The sequence below is a fragment of the Octopus bimaculoides genome, chromosome 3 (assembly GCF_046866305.1).
Source record: "Octopus bimaculoides isolate indiv1 chromosome 3, ASM4686630v1, whole genome shotgun sequence".
Taxonomy (NCBI): Eukaryota; Metazoa; Mollusca; class Cephalopoda; order Octopoda; family Octopodidae; genus Octopus; species Octopus bimaculoides.
This window is the reverse complement of record NC_142930.1, coordinates 136,053,577-136,075,956: the sequence shown is the minus strand read 5'-3', so window position 1 is coordinate 136,075,956 and position 22,380 is coordinate 136,053,577. Positions and strand designations below refer to the sequence as shown.

Sequence of the window (22,380 nt, the reverse complement as noted above, 5' to 3'; positions counted from 1 at the left end):
TCTTGGAGCTAATTAACGGCAGCATTCGTCCTATTTTTAGGACTGCCATGTTGGCTTGGCGATAGCTATTAATTTCCAGTACTGCCTCCGTAGTCTCTTTTAGAGAGACTTAGAAATACTACTTTTTCTAAAATGGATATTTTTATCCCTTAAATGGTTATTCTAACCTCTAACTCTACTAAGCTATATATATATGTTGTTGGCACTCTGTCGCTTACGACGTCGAGGGTTCCAGTTGATCCGATCAACGGAACAGTCTGCTCGGGAAATTAACGTGCAAGTGGCTGAGCACTCCACAGACAGTGTGACAAGGCTGACCCTTTGAATTACAGGCACAACAGAAACAGGAAGTAAGAGTGAGAGAAAGTTGTGGTGAAAGAATACAGCAGGGTTCACCACCATCCCCTGCCGGAGCCTCGTGGAGCTTTAGGGGTTTTCGCTCAATAAACACTCACAACACCCGGTCTGGGAATCGAAACCGCGATCCTATGACCGTGAGTGCGCTGCCCTAACCACTGGGCCATTGCGCCTCCACACACACACACACACACACACACACACACATATATATATATATATATAGTTGCTTTCGGTTTTGAAAAAAAAAAAAAAAAAGATCCTCACTTCATCTACATACATTCAGATACTTTGAAAGATGTCTCCCTACTTAACCGTCTAAGTATACATGGAATATATAGGATGATACGATCATCAATAATAAAATTGGAAGCTGTATAATAAAGGTGTGTCCTTCGAAATTGATGGCTCTTTATCTTTGACTCTTGTAGAAACATAATATCCTATTATAGCCTTCTGAATTAGTGAATTCTTTTATATATTTCTCTTGATAACTAGTTCTTGAGTAATTTCCATATACCAACAGGCAAGAATATTTAATTTCTTATATAATGGGTTCATCATATGTTAAAAAACGGTAACATGTTGAGAAAACAACAGAAAAAGCAAAAAAAAAAAAAGCATTAAGTTATCCATCAAAATTAAATATCTGTTAACAATAGTGTCTTCCTTACGCTTGTGCATTTTATACATATAATACTGAAGGCTTGAAGATACTATATGATTTTACATATGAACAGATGAACACAAGTATTCTGAATGTGACATCTGAATAGATGAATGCCTGTCACACCCATCTTGATGATTAATCAGAAATCTGTACATTATTTACAGTATTTACATTGGATGGATATTTGTCCTCCTCTTGTTAGTTGTTACCATGTTTCGGCTGATTTACTCTCCAGCCTTCATCAGGTATCCTGGTAAAATTTAGAACCCAACCCTGGGTTCTTATTTCTAAGGTATTCTTTTGCTGATGCTATTATTATTTTTGTTATTATTATTATTATTATTATTATTATTATTATTACTTTTTCAAGGCACTGCCTGGAATTAAACTCACAATCTTGGGGTTAGTAGCCCACACTTTAACTATTACACTATAACCATTACGCTATATGCCTTGAATAAATAATAATAATAATAATAATAATAATAATAATAATAATAATAATAATAATAATAATAATAATAATAATAATAAGAAGAAGAAGAAGAAGAAGAAGAAGAAGAAGAAGAATAGCATCAGTAAAAGAATACCTTAGGAATGAGAACCCAGGGTTGGGTTCAAAATTCTACCAGAACACCTGATGAAGGCTGGAGAGTAAATCAGCTGAAACGTGGTGGTAACAACAAACAAAATGAGAACACATATCCATCCAATGTAAATAATGTAAATATTGTACAGAATTTCTCAGCTCAAAAATATAGAATAGTAATCATGTTTCATTCAGCAAAATGAAACTCAGAGTAATATTCCAAAAAGTTGAACTTATAATCAAATATACAAACTCTATGCATCCGGTACTTTTCTTTCATTGATAAACACACATGCTCACAGTTCAATGCCTCATAATGAGGCATAAAATTCTAACTCATCACAAGTATTAAATCTCTTTTTTCTATGTGTCATCATACCATGAGTACTATGCATCATCTTATATATATGTGTGTATACATACATGAAATGTGTCTATTTAGCATGCTTACTCTAGAAAGAATGAATGCATTTTGCATGATTTTCTGAAACTTATATTATAAAAAGAAGTAGATCTTTGTCTGTCTGTCACAACATCAATTTGAGGGAGGGAGAGAAGGGTAGGAATCAAAATATATATCACAATATGAATTTAGAAAGAGAGGAGAAAAAGTTGTTGAGAGAGAAACACAGTGAAAAAGAGTGAGAGAGAAAGAGAGAGGGGGAGGGAGAGAGACAGTGTGTGTGTGTGTGTGTGTGGAAGATAGATAGATAGATAAGTAGGTAGGTATGTAGGTAGTGTTGTCACCATAGTCACTAACAAGTTTTGATTAAAAAAGTGGGAATTTTAAGGGCAAGTCTGTCAACACAATGCAACACAGCTTTAAAAAGCTTTCATTATATAAGAATATAGATTGCTAGTGTTTTGGTTGTTTGTATGCATGTGCATATTTCTGTATGCATGTGAGTGTGTCTATGTGTTTCTGTATGTCTTTCAACATAGAGACAATGCAATACATACTTAAAAAAAAAGGCTTTTACTATAATGAAAGGTTGCTACTGTTGTTGTTGCTGAGAGAAATTGAGAAGAGAGAGACAGCCATACAGAGAGGGTATGTGCGTGTGTGTGAGTGCATGTGCTCATATGTGTGTATGCGTGAAAGAAATAAAAGTTGGTTTCAAGAAAAAAACAGATCCTTGTTGATGTTGAGAGAGAAATAGTGAGAGAGGGAGAGAGAGAGAGAGGGGGGGGAGAGAGAGAGAGAGAGAGATAGAGAGAGAGAGAGACGTAGACAGTGTATGTGTGTGTATGTGAGTGTGTGCTTATGTGTGTGTGTGAGTGTGTGAAAGAAGTAGAACTGGTTTAAGAATAGCAAGCCCTTGTTGTTGAGAGAGAAATAGTGAGAAGAAGAAGAAGAAGAGAGAGAGATAGACAGTGTATGTGTGTGTGTATACGAGTGTATGTCTGTGCTCATATGTGTGTGTTTGTATGTGTGAGTACATGTGCTCATATGTGTGTATGTACTCATATATGTGTGTGGGTATGTGTAAGTGCGTGTGCTCATATGTATGTGAAAGAATTAAAATTGGTTTCAAGAAAAAAACAGGTCTTTGTTGTTAAAATACAGTGAGAGAGAGGAGAGACAGAGAGTGTACGTGTGTGTGTGTGTATGTGTGTGTATGCATGAAAGAATTAAAATTGGTTTGAGGAAAATAAACAGATCATTGGTGTTGTTGAGAGAGAAATACAGTGAGAGAGAGAGAAAGTGAGAGTGTGTGTATGTGTGTGTAAAAGATAGACAGATAGGTAGACTGTTGTTACCATAGTAACTAACGAGACTTTCACAATATAACAGTCTACAATGAAAAGAAGGTACGTGCATGATTAACAAATATTTTTATTGGCAGTGATGGGGATGCTGGGGCTGGAGGAATGGCTAGCAAGGGCGAATGGAGTGCAGTGGTTTGGCCATGTGTTGAGGAGGGATGAGGAGCATGTTCTAAGGAGGGTGCTTGAGTTTGAGGTAAATGGAGTGTGAAAGAGAAGTAGATCCAGGAGGACAGGTGGAGGAGGAGATTGGGAGGGTTAGCTTGAGAAGGGAGGATGCCCAAAACAGGGCAAGATGGCGAAAGGGTGTGAGGGCAGTTGCAATGGCATTGAGGCAGATCCTGCCACCCCCATTAACGGGGACAAAACCCTGATTTTAAACACTGGATGATGATGATGATGATGATGATGTAGAGACAGGTAAAGACCTAGTATAATATAAGTAAAATCAGAGTAACTTGCGAAGCAAAGACAAAGACCCCTTGACTGACTGGAGTTGAGTAGAGAAGGAGATACCTTTATGCAAAGTGTTGAGAGGCTAAAGTATGACAGATGTATCTTTCTATAGACTAGGTACATGGCTTGACCCCAACCTGACCCCTGTATAATATAGGGAGAAGCTGGAAAGAAGACACTGATAGTGGGTAAAGAAAAATAAGAATTCATTTGAAGAAATTCTTGATAGGAGGAGTTCTAACCACGTTTCGTGGTTCACTACATCAACAGCTCCTTTATAGGATCCAGTGGCTGAAGACATCATCAGGAGGAACCACGTCTGGCTTCGGCCCCACATCATCAGCATCATCCTTATTTAACATCCATGTTCCTTACTGGCATAGGTTGGACTGCTGATGCACGCACACACAAACACACACACACACATACATACATTTCCACACACATCCACTCACAGACGTGCACACACATACACCCACGGATCTGCACACACACATGCATATATATCCACATGTGTGAACACATGTAAAGGATTAATTTGATTAAAGATTGCTTCAATCAAACACTCAGTCCTTGAGTCATTTATGTAACTTTACATCAGATGAAATTAAACACACACATGCATGCACACACATGCACATATACATACATGCACATACACACACATACACGCATATACAGACACATACACACACATACGCACACACATACACACACACATAGACACATACACACTCATACACACACATGCACACACACATACACACATACACATCTACACACATATGCACACACACATACATGCATACACATGCACACGCACACACACATACACACACATACACACAAAGGAAAAAAATACACTGCATATACAAATGTCTATGATTACATTCACAGCAGTATCAGAATCAGTAATATCCATGAATTAGTAATGAGAGGAAAGAAAAATGAAACACAGAGAGAGGGGGGAGAGAGAGAGAGAGAGAGAGAGAGAGAGAGAGAATGAGTGGAATGAGAAAAACATCTGAAATCTGTAAAATTTAGAATGAAAGAAAAAAGAGAGGAAAAGGAAATCGTTTGTGCAAAACGAAGGGGGAGGGTTTAAACATGTTTAGCTTTAGTTAACAAGCAAAAATTATCTGGTCAGCTATGTATTTTAGGGATCATGAATTTCTTTACATAATTCCAGTGCTAATTTACAGCGAAATGTTTGTATTTTCCTGCATTTGAAATTTGCATTTGTGATTTTTTGCTTGGTTTCAGTGATGCCGCTCGCAATGGTGATTGATGCATGTGTGTAATCTGTTTGTGTAAAGAAATAAAAGATGGCAAATGGATTAATGGTGTAAGAGCTGTTATTTAAACTCTAATTTATTCTTCTCAAAGGTGATAGTAAATTAGTACAGAAGCTAAGGATATAAGAAGATTATATGTATGTATATATGTATGTCTCTTCTATTTTTTAATTATTATAAATCTTCCACTGAGGAGGAAACTGGTTTCTAACAAAGATAGAAGGCTACATCTTTGAGATGTAGTTAACACAGGCAAATTCACGTTTGGAATTTGAGAAAAGTATTGTATATTTTTATTGTTCCACTCAGAGATTGCACTTGTAAAGTACAAATTAGCTGGTTGATTTCTTTTTCTGAAAATCCCAGTTTATCCAGATTATCCTTTAAGCATTTACTAACAAAACCTAGTGCTCCAATTATTACTGGTACAAATATGAATTCATAGTCTGGATATAAACACTGGAAGTTTCAAAGCAGTTGTCCACAGATATCCTCTTTTTCTCAGATTTTCAAGGAGATATTTATATCTGCAGGGCAGCTTACCTCTATGATGGGACATACCTTTGCCCCTCCTTCCCAAACAACAATATCCAGCCTGTTATGTTGACATTTGACAGAAGTTTTGATGAGAATATTCCACCAGTAGTCCTTGAGTTGGTGTTTATGAATGTATTCCATAACAGAGTGATTTTCTAACTTTATTTCAGGATGGTCTTTTTTGCAGATGGCATTGTAAACTGTTTTAGCAACAACACTGTGCCGCGTAGGGAGCTAGTACCATGTCAACATTTTAGGACAGCTGCTAATCACATGCGTAATGTCTTCCATAGAAACATGACATAGCCTACACATGTGGTTGCACCTTGGGATTACAAGAGCGTCACTGTATCTCTTGTTCACCAGGTACTTTGTGGCAATCTCCTGTTCCTGGATTGCAAATGCAAAGTATGTATGTATATATGTATGTATATACATATATATTTATTTTAATATTTCACTAATGCTTAAGGCAGTGAGCTGGCAGAATCTTTATTGCATGGGAAAAAATGCAACGCTGCATTTCTTATGACCTTATGATTTGAGTTCGATTACTGCTAGGGTTACCTTTGTCTTTCATCCTTTTGGAATCAATAAAATAAATGTCAGTTCATCATTGGGGTTGATGTAATCGACTTAAACCCTTACCTGAAATTGCTGATATTGTGCCTCAATTTGAGACCAATATTTCACTTAGGCATAAATGATATTACTAATGTTCACAAGCACTCAGTTACGAGTACATTGCATCTTATAGCAGAAACAACTGTAAGCTACTGAAGTTCATTACATATTTTGTTTCCTTGTCATTTATTTAATTTCCTGAACACACATTAGAGTGTTTGGAAAATAAATGCATTTTTTTCACCACTATGAAATATGAATCAACCAACCATGTCAGAGCTAAGGTTGAATGGGTGGCAACTGTCTAAAATAGTATATCATCTCTTCTATCTGGTAGTGTGTCATTCATAGTTATTTCAGTAATTAACTCCACGGAGGATAAGAACTTTATGAAACAGCATAGTCACTGTAGCTTACTGTATAAGTTTCAAAAGAAAATTACCACTACAGAAGCAATAAAAAACATTTATATCCAGATGCAGTGAAAGCTTATTCATGTCAGTTGTAGTTTAAAAGGTTTCAAGATGGCGATTGTAACATATCGAACAAGCCTTGCTCTGAAAGACCCACTCTGAATGACGACCTTTTGAAAGAAATTACAATATCGGATCCACATCAAAGCACCAGAGATTTGGTGCAAAAATTTAATCTGTCACGTGCAACTATCCACAAACATCTCAAGCAAATTGTGAAAACATGCAAAGAGGGAATTTGAGTTCCACAAGAGTTTACACTTGAGAACAGAACACAACGTTCCACCATCTGTAGTAGTATTCTAACTTGGAATAACAACCTGACATTTCTTCAATGCATTGTTACAGGTGATGAAAAATGGGTTTTGCATCACAACAGTATCTGAAAAAGACAATGGTTATCATGTAATGAGAAGCCAGTGCCAACACCAAAACCAGAACTCCATCCACAAAACTTCTTGCTCTGTGTTTGGTGGAACAAGAGAGGTATCATCCATTATGAGCTACTGGAACATAGAAAGACCATCAATGCAAATGTCTATTGCCAACAACTTGACTGTGTAAATGAAAAATTATGTTGAAAGTGGCCAGCTTTGGTAAACAGAGAAAGTGTTATTCTCCAGCATGACAATGCATGGTGACACTCTTCAAAATAAACCCAAGAAAAAAATAAGATCATTAGAATGGGAAGTTCTTCTACATCCTCTACACTCATCTATCTTTGCCCCTATGGATTTCCATTTGTTCTAATCACTAGAATAGGTATAGGGACAGTGCACAGTGCATATGAGAATACACAAAATATTCGTAGGACTTCATATTTGCTGTTGTGGATTGGTCTTCTCAAGTGCAATGAATTGCCTATAATCTCAGAGTTGGGTTACATAAATGGGCCAGCTCTGACCCTGTGCCTCTAGATGAGAAAAGAACAACTGGGAGAGAGTGTCTGTGGCTTTGAACAAAGCAACCATGTTTTTGTGGGGTTTCCACAACCAACCTGAGAAGTATTCTTTTACTTGTTTCAGTCATTTTGACTGTGGCCATGTTGGAGCACTGCCTTTTACTCGAACAGATCAACCCCAAGACTTATTCTTTGTAAGCCTTGTACTTATTCTATTGGTCTCTTTTGCTGAACTGCTAGTTACGGGGATATAAACACACCAGCATCCGTTGTCAAGCAATGGTGGAGGAACAAACACGGACACAAACATACGCATACACATGCACAAACATATATATATATATATATATACATATATACGACGGGCTTCTTTCAGTTTCCATCTACCAAATCCACTCACAAGGCTTTGGTCAGTCTAAGGCAATAGTAGAAGACACTTGCCCAAGGTGCCACACAGTGGGACTGAACTCAGAACCATGTGGTTGGTAAGCAAGCTACTTACCACATTGCCACTCCTGCACCTAAGAAATTTTTCTTTTATGCTTTTGTTTATGTTATTTCTCTTTTTTTTTTAAGTAACCATCCACCTTATCATCCTGTACCGTCTTCAATCTTTAGTCAACCCTTGTAATTAATAAAACAGAGCATTATTTTTTTTCTTTTACCCAGCTGACAATAAAAATGAAGCTGAAATCACTATCAACAATAAAATGGAACAAAAAGAAAAGAATTTTTTCTTAATTGTTAATGCAATAAGTGGCAGAAAATGGAAGACAGAAGGCTTGTGTAGGAATTGTTAAGATCAATGATAATGAATATCTGACTAAAACACATGATTGGTTTGGAAGTCATAGGCAGACATGTCAACAGTAAAAATGCAGGTGTTTGGTGATGCATGTGCTTTAATAACAACACATATATGCATGCTTGTGTGCATGCACACACACACAGAGACTCAGACACACACACACACACACACACATACACACACACACACACAGACACACACAAAACTGTGTTTCTTCAAAACTCTCCTTAAAATGCAAATTTTAAAACAGAATTGTACAGAAATACATTTTCAAGAGTGCAATGCAATTAGAAACTAATGATATTTTCAAATCCTATAAAAAAGTGAAAACATTATTCACATTATTTACATTCGATGGATATTTGTCGTCATCTTGTATGTTGTTAATGCAACGTTTCGGCTGATATACCCTCCAGCCTTCTTCAGGTGTCTTGGGAAAATTTCGAACCTGGGTTCTCATTTCTGAACACTAATAATAATAATAATAATAATAATAATAATAATAATAATAATAATAATAATAATAATAATAATAGGAGAGTATTGAAGTTCGCTTGAAGTATTGTGTATTGTTTTATATTCTTTACAAATAATAATAATAATAATAATAATAATAATAATAATAATAATACTAATACTCTCATTCCAGGGTGAAAAACTAGAGGTAGTCGATAGCTTCCACTATCTGGGCGACCAAGTTAGTAGTGGGGGTGGGTGCGCTGAAAGTGTAGCTGCTAGAATAAGAATAGCCTGGGCAAAGTTTAGAGAGCTCTTACCCCTGCTGGCGACAAAGGGACTCTCACTCAGAGTAAAAGGCAGACTGTATGACGCATGCGTACGAACAACCATGCTACATGGCAGTGAAACATGGGCTGTAACTGCTGAGGACATACGTAAGCTCGCAAGGAATGAAGCCAGTATGCTCCGTTGGATGTGTAATGTCAATGTGAATACCCGTCAGAGTGTAAGTATCTTGAGAGAAAAGCTGAACATTAGAAGCATCAGTTGTGGCGTGCAAGAGAGACGATTGCGCTGGTATGGACATGTGGTGAGAATGGAGGAGGATAGCTGCGTGAAAAAGTGCCACACCCTAACAGTTGAGGGAACCCGTGGAAGAGGTAGGCCCAGGAAGACCTGGGCTGAGGTGATGAGGCAAGACCTTCGTACATTGGGCCTCACCGAGGCGATGACTACGGACCGAGACCTTTGGAAATGGGCTGTGCGTGAGAAGACCCGGCAAGCCAAGTAAGATCGTTGCCAGTGCCCCTGGACTGGTTCTTGTGCGGGTGGCACATGAGATGCACCATTTTGAGCGTGGCCGTTGCCAGTACCGCCTGACTGGCTCCTGTAGGATTTTCGAGCGAGATCGTTGCCAGTGCCCCTGGACTGGCTTGTGCGGGTGGCACATAAAAGACACCATTTCGAGCGTGGCCGTTTTCGTGCGGGTGACACGTAAAAGCACCCACTACACTCTCTGAGTGGTTGGCGTTAGGAAGGGCATCCAGCTGTAGAAACTCTGCCAAATCGGACTGGAGCCTGGTGTTGCCATCCGGTTTCACCAGTCCTCAGTCAAATCGTCCAACCCATGCTAGCATGGAAAGCGGACGTTAAACGATGATGATGACTACTATTACTACTAATAATAATAATAGTAGGTGCCTTAGGTATAAATAGTAGGTGCCTTAGATATAAATAGTAGGTGCCTTAGGTATTAATAGTAGGTGCCTTAGGTATAAATAGTAGGTGCCTTAGGTATAAATAGTAGGTGCCTTAGGTATAATAAAAAAATAGTAGGTGCCTTAGGTATAATAAAAAAATAGTAGGTGCCTTAGGTATAATAAAAAACAAAACAGAAACAATTCCTATCATAGTAGGTGCCTTAGGTATAATAAAAAAAAACAGAAACAATTCCTATCATAGTAGGTGCCTTAGGTATAATAAAAAAATATTCAGACAAATACATAACAAAAACACCAGGACTTACAAATATATATAACATACAGAAAATTGCACTACTGGGTACTGCACACATTCTACGCAAAACACTTTCAATACAGTAAACATAAGAGCACCACAGCAAAACACACCACATACCCAAGGCGCACAGAGCTGCGCTTGGTAGTGAAGTGAAAGCACGTTATAAAAATAGAACTACTGAACAATAATAATTATAATAACAACAACATCGAAAAATACCTTAGGAATGAGAACCCAGGTTTGAAATTTCCCCAAGACACCTGAAGAAGGCAGGAGGGTATATCAGCCGAAACGTTGTGTTAACTACAAACAAGATGAGGACAAATATCTGTCGAATGTAAATAATGTAAATAATGTACATAATTCCTTATCTCTTAAATATAGAAAGTGAAAAAATGTACAAACCCCCAGTAGACACAGTATATTCAATCAACAACCTCACGATATTGTATACTGTGCAATGTCTATAACAATAATAATAAAACTAATAATAATAATAATAATTTCACGGATCATAGATATAGCATGCCCAACTGACAACAAGGTATGCGATAAGGAAGAAAGAAAAGTCGATAGATATGACTGGTTAGCTTGGGAGGTTAAGCAGTTGTGGGCGATACTTATCTTGACCATCGTCATCATTAACACTGCCTCTAAACAGCAACGCCACCATAGGTTACGTGGAAACGATGTGTTTTCAAGGGAGATAATCAAAGAATGTAACATTGTAATACTTCATGTAAAGTAAATATAACAAATGAAAAATCCTTCAAGAATCCATAAAAATTCCCAGATCACTATCAAAATTTCATCATCTGTTCCTTGTGTCATTACCAACTTTTCCTGCCAGTTTCATCAAATACCGTTCACAACTTTTTGAGTTATTTTGCACACAGATGGACAGACGAACAAACCAATGTCAGTGAAAACATAACCTCCTTCCTTGGCGGAGGTAATAATAATAATAATAATAATAATAATAATAATAATAATAATAATAATAATAATAATAATAATAACAATAATAATAAGTATATGAGTATTACAGACAACATAAGAGAATTAATTAGCTTTAGCACGAAGAAATGGAAAGTAGATCTCTACTGAGACAGATTCCTGAATGCAAACTGTAACTCTTCAGCAAAAATATGGGAATGGAATTTGGCATATATAAGTGTGCAATATTAGTCATGAAAATAGGTCAGGTAGTCAACAATGAAGGCATCCATTAAAAGAAGGAGAGAGTGATAAGTATCTAGGAGTATTAAAATCTGACAGAGTACTAATTATAGAGCAAAGCCAGCCAACAGCAACAACTCATAGAGTAACAACAATAACAATAATGATAACTATACTGTTATATTCTTTTCTACTCTAGGCACAAGGCCTGAAATTTTGGGGGAGGTGGGGGGGGGGCAGTCGATTAGATATATGCCAGTACACAACTGGTACTTAATTTATTGACCCCGAATTTGAACTCAGAATGTAAAGACAGACAAAGTACTGCTAAACATTTTACCTAGTGTGCTAATGTTTCTGCCAGCTCGCTGCCTTAACTACACTGTTATACTGGCTACAGAAGGTAGCTGCAAGGACAAAACCGACAATAATAATGGTGATCAGTAGTGGTCACAACTACTATAGTAATATAATAATAGTAATGGTAACAACAACAATAATGATGATGATAATAATTGTGGCAGACATAATAATAATCACTTTATCTGCCACAAAGGCTCAATGATAATAACATTAATGTAAAGCTAAACATGTTTAATGAAACAGAAAGACAAATTAAAATGGTACACCAAATCACTTGTTCTATGGCTAATCTGGAAGTATGTCCCTCAAAGGAGAGCTAGCCTAAGATTGAAAAGTCATCCACTGGCACATGCTCTTCTCCAAATATGAACCTGGATGATCTCTTGAACAAGAACTGAGCCATCTTGAGCCCTCCGAGTTCACCACAATAGCCATCACAAAAAGAAAAATGTAACAGGATAAAATGGACCCAGGAAGAGTATAAAGTAATATATGCTTATTACTATGTATTAGGTAAGCCATCACAAGAAAGACACATCACAAATTCCTACAAGATTTGGAGAATACAAAATCAAGATAGCAGACCCTATTTAAATGAAAACAAGTTTGCAAATCCTTGGAAGGATACTGAAATAATCATGACCAAGCATGCAGTGGAAAATGACCTAAATATAAAACTGGAAGGAAATGAAAACTCAGATGAAGCAAGCAGCCAGTCACAAGTCTTAATTGCAAGACTGTCATCTGACCAAATCATGCAAAGGCCTGAAGAAATAAGAAATTCTAATGGACCTGATAAAGATAGCCACGAATGTGATAAAGAAACAGTATTTGAAACCTGCACATTTGCTGAAGAACATAGAGTCTATGATGAAAAAGAAATAGAAAATTCTGAATGCGCTTGCAGTTTTAAGGCATACAAATATGAATGATAAAGAACCACTTCATAAACACCCAAATACAAACCAAAATAAAAATAAATTAAAATTGACAACAATGTAACAAAAGAAACTGTACAAGAATTAAAACACGATCTAATTGAATTAAATGAAATTATTTAAGTATCTGCTAAGGCAATTAAAATAAGTTATAAAACTTTGGAAAAACAATGGAAACCAACTTGAGAAGAAAGCTACACAAGCAAAATTGAAAAGATATTGAATTAATGAAAGAGGAAATATCAATATCAAATTAACTAATCTGTAGAAATGATGTAAGATCCAGAAAAGGAAGGAAGATGAAAAGAAAATATGGATTTTTAACAAGAGAAATGTTAAAAACAAAAGAAACACTGTAAGAAAAAAATCAAGCAAAAGCTCAAAGAATACAAAGATCTGAGAAAAGAAAGAAGTTTTACAAGCAAAACATTTTACAGAGAAATAGGGAAAGAGAAAATAACCATTGAAGACCCCACTCCCATAGAAGCCGAAAACTTTTGGCAAAAGATTTGGGGTGATGAGAAGACATACTATGAAAGTACAGATTAGATTAGGCACATAGAAGGATCCAACCAAAATTTACAAGAACAAGCATAAATCCCTAAGGATAAATCCCTTAGCAGTTCCAGTTGTTACTTATAGCTTCAATAGCTTCTGTGTTGAACTGGAACATCAGTGAAATAAAGAAAATAGATAGAAAAATTTACTGATCTATGTGAGCATGAGAAAATTATCATTAAAAAGATGTTTGAATATAGGTGTGTTGATGTATGTTCCATTCAAGAGATCAGGTGGAGAGGAGCTTCAGCCAAGTTCCTCACAGGCTAGAAACATAGGTATAAAATCTTCTGGGAAGGTAACAGCAAAGAGTAGGAGATGTGGGCATACTTCGTGCAAGGAAAAAAGTGGATAAGGTCATAGAGGTAGTCAGAGTGTGTGATAGAGTACTTAAGCTCAGGCTAGTTTTTCAGAATAGTAGAATAACAATTAACTTTGCCTATGCTCCACCAAGTGGGTCTAGCAAATGAACTGCCTTTATGATATTCTTTCGCAGACTATCTCAAATATGAGTGACAATGATCTCATTTTGTGGCTGGGGATTTCAATAGGCATGTTGGACAGTAGCCTGGTATTTTCCATGGTGTACATGGGGACCATGGAATTAGTTCCTGAAATGAAGAGGGAACAAAACTAATGAAGTTCTGTGATGTGAATAACCTATTGATCTGCAACCTGAACTTCAGGAAATCAGCTACCCACCTGATAACCTACCAATCAGGTGACCACATTAGAGATCGATTATATCTTCGACAGCAAGATGCATGATTGCTTCTTAATACAAAGATCTTCTCTGGTGAAGAATGTAGACCCCAGCATAGACTAATCATTAGTAAATTTAGACTTCAAGCCAGAAGGATGCCAAGAAGCAGACCAATCTGCATTTAATGATTCTGCAAAAGAAGAGGATTGGAAATGCCATTATGAAAGGCTACTAAATGTGGAGAATGAATGGGAGGAGAAGAGCCTGCCAAATGTTGACCCAACTGAGGGGCAAACTATCTGAATCGACAATAGCTTAGTAGATAAAGCAATTAAGGACATGAAGACAGAGAAAGCCCCTAGCCCATCATGTATTTCCACTGAGATGTTTAAAATATCTGATCGCCTGTATAGTTAATCAGTGAAATGAGCTGATAAGGTCATAGAGGTAGCTAGAAAGGGTGATAGAATACTTAAGCTCAGGCTAGTCTTACAGAACAGTATAGTGACAGTTATCTCTGCCTATGCCCCTCAAGCAGGCCTACCAAATGAACAGAAGGACCACTCCTATGATAGTCTTCTGCAGACTACCTCAAAGAGGGAAGACAATGATTTCCTCTTTGTGATTCAGGATTTTAATGGGCATGCTGGACGGCAGCCTGGTATATTCCATGATGTACATGAGGGCCATGGATTTGGCTCCCCAAACGAAGAGGGAACAAGGCTACTGGAGTTCTGTGATGCAAATAACCTTTTGATCTGCAACACCAGCTTCAAGAAGCCAGCCAGCAACATCATAACCTACCAATCAGGTGTTTGTGCTAGCCAGATCGATTACATTCTTATCAAACAGCGGGATGCATGGTTGCTCCTAAATACAAAGACTCTACCTGGTGAAGAATGTACCCCCCCCCCCCCCCCCAGTATAGACTAGCCATTAGTGATTTTCGACTTCAGGTCAGAAGGATGCCAAGAAGTAAACCAATCTAGAAAAGAAGGATTTGGAAGCTTAAAAACCCTTTATATGGTCAGAAATTTAGTGGTAGGGCATCCAGACATAGAAAACCATGCCAAGTCAGACAGGAGTCTGGTGCAGCCTTCCAGCGTGCCAGCCCAGTCAAACCATCCAACCCATGCCAGCATGGACAATGGATGTTAAATGATGATGATGATGATGATGATGATGATGATGACGACAATATATGCATATATAAAGGGTGGTGAGCTGGCAGAAACGTTAGCACGCCGGGTAAAATGCTTAGTGGTATTTTGTCTGCTGTTACATTCTGAGTTCAAACTATGCCAAGGTCAACTTTGCCTTTCATCCTTTCGGGGTCAATTAATTAAGTACAAGTTATACACTGGGGTCGATGTAATTGACTTAATCCCTTTGTCTGTGCTTGTTTGTCTCCTCTGTGTTTAACCTCCTGTGGAAAATAAGGAAATAGAGAGTATATATGTATATCAGGCATCTGCTCGGTTTGTGTATGAAATTCCCTTACAATATATTGGTCAGCACAAGTTTGTAGTTGAAAATACTTACCCAGTGGGATTGAACCAGAACTGAGTGGTTGCAAAATAGATTTCTTAACCATACAACCAGGTCTACATCATGATAGTCATAGCAGAGATGCCTTTAGTTATAAAAGATAAAGATCCCCTTCCAGCATGAAAAACCATGGGATTGCACTTAGAAAGTTCCCCTCTGAGGTACAAGGTTGTTTGTGGAAGACTGTTAGTCACCCATGCATACCAGCCTCCCCTCTCCATACCACCGGTATTGTCCAAGGGAAAAGCAAAAGCTGATACAGCTTGGCACCAAAAACATCACAACTCATTTCTGCAGCTGAGTGAATGGAATTAAAATGTTTTGCACAAGAACACAACACACTGCTTGGTCTGGGTATAGAACTCACAGCCTTGCAGTTGTAAGCCTGATAAACAAACAACAACATTATAGAATATGGTACTAAATAACATAACATGCATACCATTAACATAAACGCACGTGGCCTCGGATAACACAGCATCTTCTTGTGAAGGATCTGGTTTTATTTGAACTGAAGCAATAACAGGATCCCATATTGGCAGAGGTTTATAAGTAGGTGGCAACTCCAGTTCACAGAGAGTTTGGCCACTGATAACCTCAGTCAGCAGAATCACACCATTATTGAATGTCATCAGAATCTGCAAAATGAGATGTGAGAAAAACAAAAAACAAAAAATAATTAAATTACTACAAAATAAACAACCAGGTTTTCTCTTTGAGAGTAAAGAAGGAATTATAATCAACAAAATCATATCATTTATTATTATTTTTGTAATTGCTAACTCCATTTCATTGAATAGCAGCTATTTGGTGAAATGAGAATGATTTTTACAACCATCTCAACCCCATTTCCTCTACTAAAACAGGGTTTAGTTTTTCAGGCCCCATGACACTTTATTCATCTTGGCTCCCTTTCTGAGGCATTATTTCATGGGAAGAGTCCTTCCTATTGCCAACCCTTTTAGTCAGCTCAAACAGCATACAGGAATAATGTGTAACTTTTTAAAAACCAGGATACATAGCAAAAATGCTTCTTCAAAACAAAACACAAACCCATCACTTAGCCTAAAAGAATGAGAAATATCTTTGTGCTTTATTTTTGAAAATTTAACCTAAAATATTTGAAGTTCCTTTTTAGGTATATTAACACTTCACTTTTTCTGCTTGTTTATTGAATAGATACTTACTGATGAAGACAATATCATAAATACCTTCTAAGCCTTAGAAAAGACCCCTAAGAGTCAGATGTAACTCTATTTTCATATGAAATGAACAAGAAATAAGTCTCTCTCAGAATGCAGTTGACATTCTAAGATAATTTCTTTTTTTTTTTTTTTTCATTCATAAATTAGCTAGATGATGAGGGAAGGTGCCCATAGACTTTGCTGATCCTTCCAGTCAGGTCATATCGATGCAGTTGATATCCAGTTTCATTACTGACAGGCTATCATCTGCAGAAAAGCATGGTTGGATGGGATGGGGTAAATTCCAGAAGAAGACTGTTCTGGAAAGGGAGAAAGGTTAAATTTTAGGCAGGGAATCCAAGAGGTGATATGCACTATGAATGTTGAGTGAAGATAGCAGAGAAGAAAAGTTAGAGATAAATTGCCAATCAGCCAGATAGTCTTTTATTAAATACAGTCTAAGCTGCTTATATATGTAATAAGAGTGTTGTCTCATAAGTGTGAACAATATTCCGAATATTGGATTTACTTGAGCTTTGTAGAGGCTCGGCAGCTGATCAAGGCTAAAGTGTTTAACTTAGCTTCTGATGTTAATATTAAAAATATTGCTTTTGCTGGGGATTTGAAGAATTATAGATCACAAGTGAATAACAGGATGATAAAGCTCCTGCATATGTGACTCTACTGAAGCTATATTGGTGGTCAGTAGAAGAAACTCAAATTGATAAAGAAAGTTATTTTTGCAATTGTTTCCACCACCTCTGAGATCTTAGAAGTAAGAGCAATTGATTAGTAGCTCAGAGTGGTTTACCTTTTAGGAATGGGACACACTGTAATATATTTCCATAGACTAACATAAGATTGAATAGTTTGGTGATGATGGGAACAATGTTGAGAGCAATGCAAGATACACTCTTGGTAGTGAACAGAAACTTTGAAATGAAAGGGAGGAAATGTAATTTTCATTTATGAATAATTAGGGTAAACTGAGACAAATGAAATGTTAAAAACAAATACAGATAGAAGAAAATAAATCTTAATAAAGGGTTTAATATAAAATAAAATTTACTGTACCAGGTTATTTTTTCCAGAAATAGGCACAACCTTATTAAGAGCTGCTTCTGCAAACCTCGATCTGCGAATATTAACAAAATAAAAAAATATTAAAAAAACCCTTTCAATTAAAGGAAGTTTAGCATTAATTTAATACCAACACATTGATAGTATTGATTTCTTATATTTGTTGATGATTACAACATTGTTGAAGAGTGAAAACAGCTGACTGAACTGATCCCTCAATATGAGACAAGCATGGCTTTATTTCACTGACCACTACTTCTCAAATTTATAGGAATGGAAGGCTAAGTTAAAACCAGAATGTAGTGGGATGGAATTAAATAGAGCAAAGTATTTAATTACCATTCTTCTAACCTTCCACCTTATAATGTTGAAAATTAATTAATGTTATAATCAATGATCAAATGACGATGATTATACAATTGAAGTCGCCAACATGAAAAGAAACTACAAAGTTTTCATTTCACTGATTTAGAATATTTATTACTAAATCTCATATAATGGTAACGATGATTCAGATGATGGTGCCAATGAAGATGAATCCCATAACCTATTGAGTCACAGGTGAACTATTAAAAAATCCATCTAGCAGATCTAAGGGACAAGTCAACTTTACAGAGTTCATCCTTCTTCATAGTGTACTCTTAAAATTAAACAGACACCCTACTGTAATACAATGAAACCTTTATTAAATGTATAGTATAACTGCTGCATCTAACTTGAATTTTTTTCTGCTCTGTGGTACCTATTTACAGCTAGACAGACAGCCATTTTAGGTTTCAGTGTCTTGGCAATTAACAAACTGGAATAATGGTGAAAGGGTATCAGCTCTCTGTTTTTCAGCTAGACGTTCATTACTTTATTGATATATTACTACTTTTGTCATGTATCTCCCTTGAGATAATATACTTGCAATGTTTAATATAGTGAAACAATTATCAGGAGTCACTTTTAGATCTAAGCAAACAGAGCAGCAGAAATATTTTCTCTTATCTATTAGACAGCAAAATTAAAAGTTCTCTTTTGAGTAAGGTCCTTGAAACTATGATTCACTTTCACTCTTTTGTTTTCAAAAACTTTCAAAATCAGAATGCCGACCATTAAGTGTTTATGATGCCATAAAAACTATGCAAGTTTATTCAGCTGTTCTATTCTACATTTATAAATTTCAATATATTCATACATCATTGCAACTTCGCTAGCACTAATTTCCAGAAAGTAATATTGGTACTTATGTTTTGCTTTTCTTAAAGAGATTATCTCATGCTTATGTTAGTATAAAAAAGAGTAAAATTATCCCCTTAGGACATAGGGATTTGGGGTGGACTTGTACATCCATGTATTTCAGATAACATTTCCAGAAAGCCTGGTAGCTATTTCAGACAACCAAGTGAACTGAAATACATAGACTCAGTTGTGAAGCAATTATTACAAGACACTAAAATTCCAATGTGTTGTGTTTATATAAGAGCTGAATTTTGAACACAACTATGTAAGCTAATGCATCCCTTATTAGTTATCAAATGCTCTTATTGCAACTATGACAAGTGAAGTGTTTCCCTCTCTATGGTTCCCATTTACATATTTGTGCATTGATTGAGACTCTTACTCAAAGCAATGTTTGCTGATGACTATTCTCTTTTGGTATATTCCAAGAATGATCATCAAGTAATTCTCAATGGATTTACAAAAGCCTGTGAACTCTTCAGACTTACAAATCGTCATCATTGTCATTGTCATTATTATTATTATTATTTAGTGTTTGTATTCCATGCTGGTATGTGTTGGATGATTTGACAGGATTCAACTATCAAGAGGACCACATAAGGCTCCAATGTCTGTTTTGGTAAGGTTTCTATGGTGGCTGGATGCCCTTTCAAATACTAATTAGTTTCTGCAAAACCAAGGTCCTCTACCAGCATACGTCAGGATCAACACCTTATATTCCCATTATTTTCACAAAAAGGACCAACTGAAGGTCAACAATTGTTTTAAGTAACTCAGAACCATTGGCTCTTTCAGATGATGACTGTCTTTTGATGGTTCTCCTGACAAGAAGATAACTGCATGCATCTACAAAACTAACCAGTCGCTGTGTCTGTTTACGTGTTGAGCCACAAAAATGCCCAACGAAAATCAATGTCGTAAGTAGCTGTAATCACATGCTTCCTCTATGGATATAAAACATGGAACAGGGACACTTGACTGAAAACATTTCTACAATCATTTACAGGCTTTAAGTAACAGAATTAGGCAACAAACTTGGAAGTGTTGGACAGAGCAGGTTTGATCAGTGTTGAGACAATGTTGTTGAAAACTCAGCTATGTTGGACTAGACACATTATCTACTCTGATAGGTCTCATCTATCTCAACAAGTACTTCACAAAGCATTTTCCAATGAAGGTCTACTTAGCCAAAATAGAAATATAAAGACAATATTAAGTACAAGAGAGATAGAACTCCGTACAGAGTTTAGAGTTAATTGGTGTACTATCTTATGAGGAAAATCCAACTGAGAGAATCATGAGCGCTAGAGAATGCAGGTTGGCTTCTTAATATTGATCAGCTATGACTGTTACATCTCTTTATTCACAGCAATGCCTTCAGTTATGCACCTCAAGAATTGGGTTTGCCAACCACATTTGGTTTCACAAAAAATGATTGCAATTAAATGATTTCATGAGATAATGATGGTCAGTGAATTGAAAGAGATATTGCAATATATTAGTCAGGTGATAAAAAAAAAAAACCAAATATTTATTTAACATGTGACATGCCAATGTAATTAATAGCTTGACAGCTTGCCATTAGAAGGCTAGATCAGCAATTGGTTGACCCTTAACATTAAGGGAGTATGATGACAGATTGCGAAATTCATTCCCTTAACAAAGGTATTATTAACAAGAATGAAGCTTGGTCCATAGACTTTGTTCAATTGAAGAACATTCACTATATTAGTGTAACTTGTCTTTTGCCAGAAACAAACAGCAAGGCACTGGCAAATAATAAATATAGATAAATGGATGATAGCCCTTCATCCATTTATCTATGATGCAGATGTTCTCTTGACTATTGCTGTTAATGATTAGATAAAGACAACCTTGAAGAAAAAAAGCAGTGAAAAAATGAATGCATGAACATATAATTAATCAACCAATGAAAATAAACAGGTGAAGGAATGGCTGTGTGGTTAAGAAGCTCACTTTGCAACCACATGGATTTGAGATCAGTCCCACAGCATGGCACCTTAGACAAGTGTGAATTTGGACGATGGAAACTGTGTAGAAGTCCATTATCATCATCAAAACATCTCTTTTCTATGCTGACCTGGGCTGGACAGTTTGATAGGAGCTGGTGAGCCAAGGTACTGTGTCAAATTCTACTATTTTCTTTGGCATAATTTCTATGTCTGGTTGCCCTTCCTATTGCCAACCACTCTACAGAGAGTACTGGGTACTTGTTTTTATAACACCAGCAAGGTCACCAAATAACTTTCAAAACAAGACCCCTCAAGTAAGTGGCGAGTAGTAATGAGGGAAGTGTGCCAGGTGGTGAGGGGTTAAAGTACAACAGAGAGACAGAACCAGTGCATGTGTGTATGTGTGTGTATCATTGTGTTTGTGTATGTCCCCCCCACACCATAGCACAAGAACCCAACTTAAAGAAATAAATACCAGGGTTGATTTGTTCATCTAAACCCTTTAAGGTAGAGCTACAGTATGGCCACAGCCTAATCAGTGAAATGAGTAAGAAAAGCTGAAAGACAAAAGGTAAACAACTCACGCAGGTAGCAATGTTGTCATGGAGTAGGAACCATCAGTAAAAGTGATGTATTGTACCAGGCCACTGTTTAAAATCGCAATAAGGTGGCAGCTGATTGAATAAGGCTGTTGGTTGTTTGGGGGAGTATTTATTGAAAGGAAGTATAAATCTTTAAAACATCCTTCTTTACTAAGATCAAAAACACCAGATAATATACCTGCAAAAGAGAACATATAGTCTACATCTGTAAGATGCATTATTACTCTCCTATTTATAATTCTCTAAAGACTGCTTTGATAGGACCTCAATTACTAACACCTATAAAACTGGAAATATCTGGGGCTGAACATAATGCTAATCAAGACATGGTCATGGTCTGATAAGATATGTGCATATGCATAATTATATACACGCACACACACACACACACACACATGTGCACACACACACACATACACACACTCACATATATGGCAGACTGTGACTGTGTGGTAAGAAGTTTGCTTCCCAACCACATGGTTCTGGGTTCAGTTTCACTGTGCAATACTTTTGGCAGGTGTTTTCTATTACAGCCTTGGGTCAACCAAAGCCTTGTGAGTGGATTCGGTAGATG

General features: G+C 36.7%; 1 protein-coding gene across 2 annotated transcripts in view; it reads right to left on the bottom strand.

The window, feature by feature from the left end:
• The window catches only part of LOC106875092 (WD repeat-containing protein 93), a 105,012-nt gene that overhangs the window by 27,484 nt on the left and 55,148 nt on the right, over nucleotides 1-22,380 (bottom strand). For both annotated transcript variants that reach the window (XM_089349704.1, XM_014923069.3), the window contains exons 11-13: nucleotides 21,789-21,984; nucleotides 18,002-18,062; nucleotides 16,186-16,381 (exon numbers count right to left, since the gene is read on the bottom strand). In XM_089349704.1, the coding sequence (XP_089205830.1) occupies nucleotides 16,186-16,381; nucleotides 18,002-18,062; nucleotides 21,789-21,984 (453 nt within the window). The remainder of the gene's footprint in view (nucleotides 1-16,185; nucleotides 16,382-18,001; nucleotides 18,063-21,788; nucleotides 21,985-22,380) is intronic.